Raw genomic sequence first — 2,935 nt, forward strand, 5'->3', positions numbered from 1 at the left:
TTAATTGTATTAATTGTATTAATTGTTGTAATAAAATCTAACATTTGATTAGTAAATTTATCAAATTATTATTTGTATTAATTGTATTAATTGTTGTAACAAAATCTAACATTTGATTAGTAAAACAAACTTGATGTTTTATTATTATTATTTTGTAACACTAGTCAAGGAAACGAAAGTAAATAAACTTAAAATAAAAAACTATTATATTTTAAAAATTAAAATATATATATATTTAATATTTTTTGGGCCGGGCCCGGGCCAAAAAAATCTTGCCCGAGGCCCGGCCCATTTTTTAAACGGTCCTAAAATTTTGCCCAAGCCCATATTTCAGGCCTATATTTTTACCCAAACCCTCCCATATTTCGGGCGGGCCGTCGGGCCGGGCCGCCCGACCCATGGACAGGTCTAGTTGTAAGCAATTATGAAAATACTGTGTTATTATATGTTGTTTTTTTTAAATAAAAAAAAGAATATCAAATAAAATAAGTTTAAGGATGTAGAAAGCTTCAATTTAAAAAATAATAATAATTAAACTGTTAAAAACACATTAAAAAAATACTCTTAAAATTTAAAAAGAATAATTAAACTCCTATTTTATATTTTACTTCTTTTTGCTCTCAATTGCTAAAAATCATCAAAATAACACGTAGTTTCCATGGAACAAGAAGAAAATGTAAACTAGCAAAGATGAACCGTTACAATCTGCTTGCCCTCTGAACTACCACTTACATTATTAAACTACCACACAATACTAGTTTGCGGATAGATCCAAGATAGATGCACTGAACACTGTTTCCTTGTTTTAATGGCGGAAATAAAATCATCCTTTGCTTTAATGGAAGACCCCTTTTCGTTTCCTTCATCTTTCACAGCTTCCCTTATCTGGTGTGCAATCTCTTCAACTTTTCTCTTCATATCCCCTCCTTTCCCTTCCTTCTCCATCACAATTCCTATCACTTCCTTAACCTTTTCACTTGAAATACTGCTCTGAACCCCTCTTGTTAACTCCACCGACACACCCATTTCATCCACCAACATCTTGGAATTGAAAGCCTGTTCAGCCGCCATTGGCCACCCTATGATTTTCACACCTTGGCTTAAGCTTTCCATTGTTGAATTCCACCCAAAATGGCTTAAAAATGCCCCAGTTGATTTGTGTGACAATATCTCCAATTGTGGTGCCCAGTTTTTCACCAGCAAGCCTTGGTTACTCTCTTTCATTCGAGCTTCAAACCCTTCTGGTAACCATTCCGATCTGAATTCAGCTTTTAAGTCGAATCCAAGTGGAGGCCTAATCACCCAAATGAATAATGTCCAACTTTTTTCCAACCCGATTGCAAGTTCCATCATCTGTGATCGACTCACAGTGTTCTGAGATCCAAAAGAAATGTATAGAACTGAAGCAAGATCATGCATATCAAGCCATTCGACACATTTCTCAGCTGAAATTCCAGGCGATTTTCCTGCATGTTGTGTTGTAGAACTCGAAGACGATAATGGCGACTTGTTTAGCAACTGTTTGGGTAGAAGAGGCCCAATTGGCCAAACTGGAAACTGTGTGTATTTTTTCAGTGAATCCAACCCAAGAGGCTCAAGCTCTTCAGCTGTGTTCGTCAACCATCCAAAAGACTGCAGAGAACTTGAAAACTGAGATTTTAAAAACCTGGACCATGAATCATTCCCATCAGCTTTTCTCATAAATTCATGGAGTTGAGAAACATGAAACTTACATCTTTCAGGGAATCCAGGCAAATTAAACTCTTCAGAATCTGTTTTACGATGTGGGAGGTTCAACCAAAAGGAAAATAAAGCCAAGGTTCCATAAGCTCCACCCGTGGCAAAAGTGATGTTTACAGTGTTCATAATGTTGGCAACCTCGACAGCCCACCCGAAGAAAACATCCGATATGATACAAAGTGGGGGCTTTCCTTGTTTCTTTATGATATCTAACAACAAGTTATGGAATGGGGTCTTGAGGGAAACAGATGAAATAACGAGTTTACCGATTTGATCCAAAGGCAAGTTCTCAGTGTTCTCTGAGTTGGGTGGCAAGCCATGGCCTGCACTGTTGAATGGGAGCTCAAATATGTGGATCCATGGAGGAGGGTTTTGGTGTTGGAGAAAAGTGGAACGGAGATACTGAATGTTGAGAGGGGTGTTGGCAATGGCGATGTTGAAGCCAGTGCGGTGGTGGATTTGTGTTGCGAGAGATAGAAATGGTATAAGATGGCCATGAGCCATGAATGGGAGCATTACGATGTCGATCTGCTGTGAACCCATAGTAATCGCTGCAATGATTCAAGCTGTTGGAAGCAAAGATTTCAATGGCCACCGCCAGTGTAAATTTCTAGATTATGAATGTAACCCATGCTAATACACATCAAGGATCGATATGGAATGTATATTTAAATTTCCAATCTAAGAAATGTGACTGCAAATTACTGAAGAAAATTGAAGCAGAAAATGGAGAGCTATTTTCTTGTTGGGAAAGTGGTAGACGTGGACTTTGAAAACTCCACAATCTAGAGAGAGTGTGTGTTTTAAATTTGTGGTGATTTAATTTTATGTTGATTTCAGTAAATATATAATTATATTCCTAAATGCAAAAAAAAAAATGTTGATTTTAAAAAAGGGTAAACTACAAAAATAGTCACTTTTGTTTGTCTAATGTTACATTTTAGTCACTTATGTTTAAAATGTTATGTTTTAGTCATTTATGTTATTATTTTGTTACGAAGTGATCACTCTTCCGTTAAGTTTCGTTATCTCCCTAACGGTAATCCTACGTGGCAGTCTAACTAGATTTTAAGTGCCAACTTAGATTTCCTAATGGGATGAGAATAGATTTTTAATTAAATAAATTTAATTAATTAAAAAATTTAAACCCTAAATCTTAGTTAAAAAACCGTTCATCTCCCCGTGTTTTTTAATT

At 36.0% G+C, this 2,935-nt stretch overlaps 1 protein-coding gene across 1 annotated transcript; it reads right to left on the reverse strand.

Moving 5' to 3' along the window:
- Nucleotides 1-341: 341 nt before the first annotated feature.
- LOC105804146 (UDP-glycosyltransferase 92A1) lies at nt 342-2,544 on the reverse strand. The gene has a single exon (XM_012636638.2). It carries the CDS (start codon nt 2,281-2,283, stop codon nt 742-744), a length of 1,542 nt encoding a protein of 513 aa, XP_012492092.1. The 5' UTR covers nt 2,284-2,544; the 3' UTR covers nt 342-741.
- Nucleotides 2,545-2,935: the final 391 nt, after the last annotated feature.

This window comes from Gossypium raimondii, chromosome 11 (assembly GCF_025698545.1).
Source record: "Gossypium raimondii isolate GPD5lz chromosome 11, ASM2569854v1, whole genome shotgun sequence".
Taxonomy (NCBI): Eukaryota; Viridiplantae; Streptophyta; class Magnoliopsida; order Malvales; family Malvaceae; genus Gossypium; species Gossypium raimondii.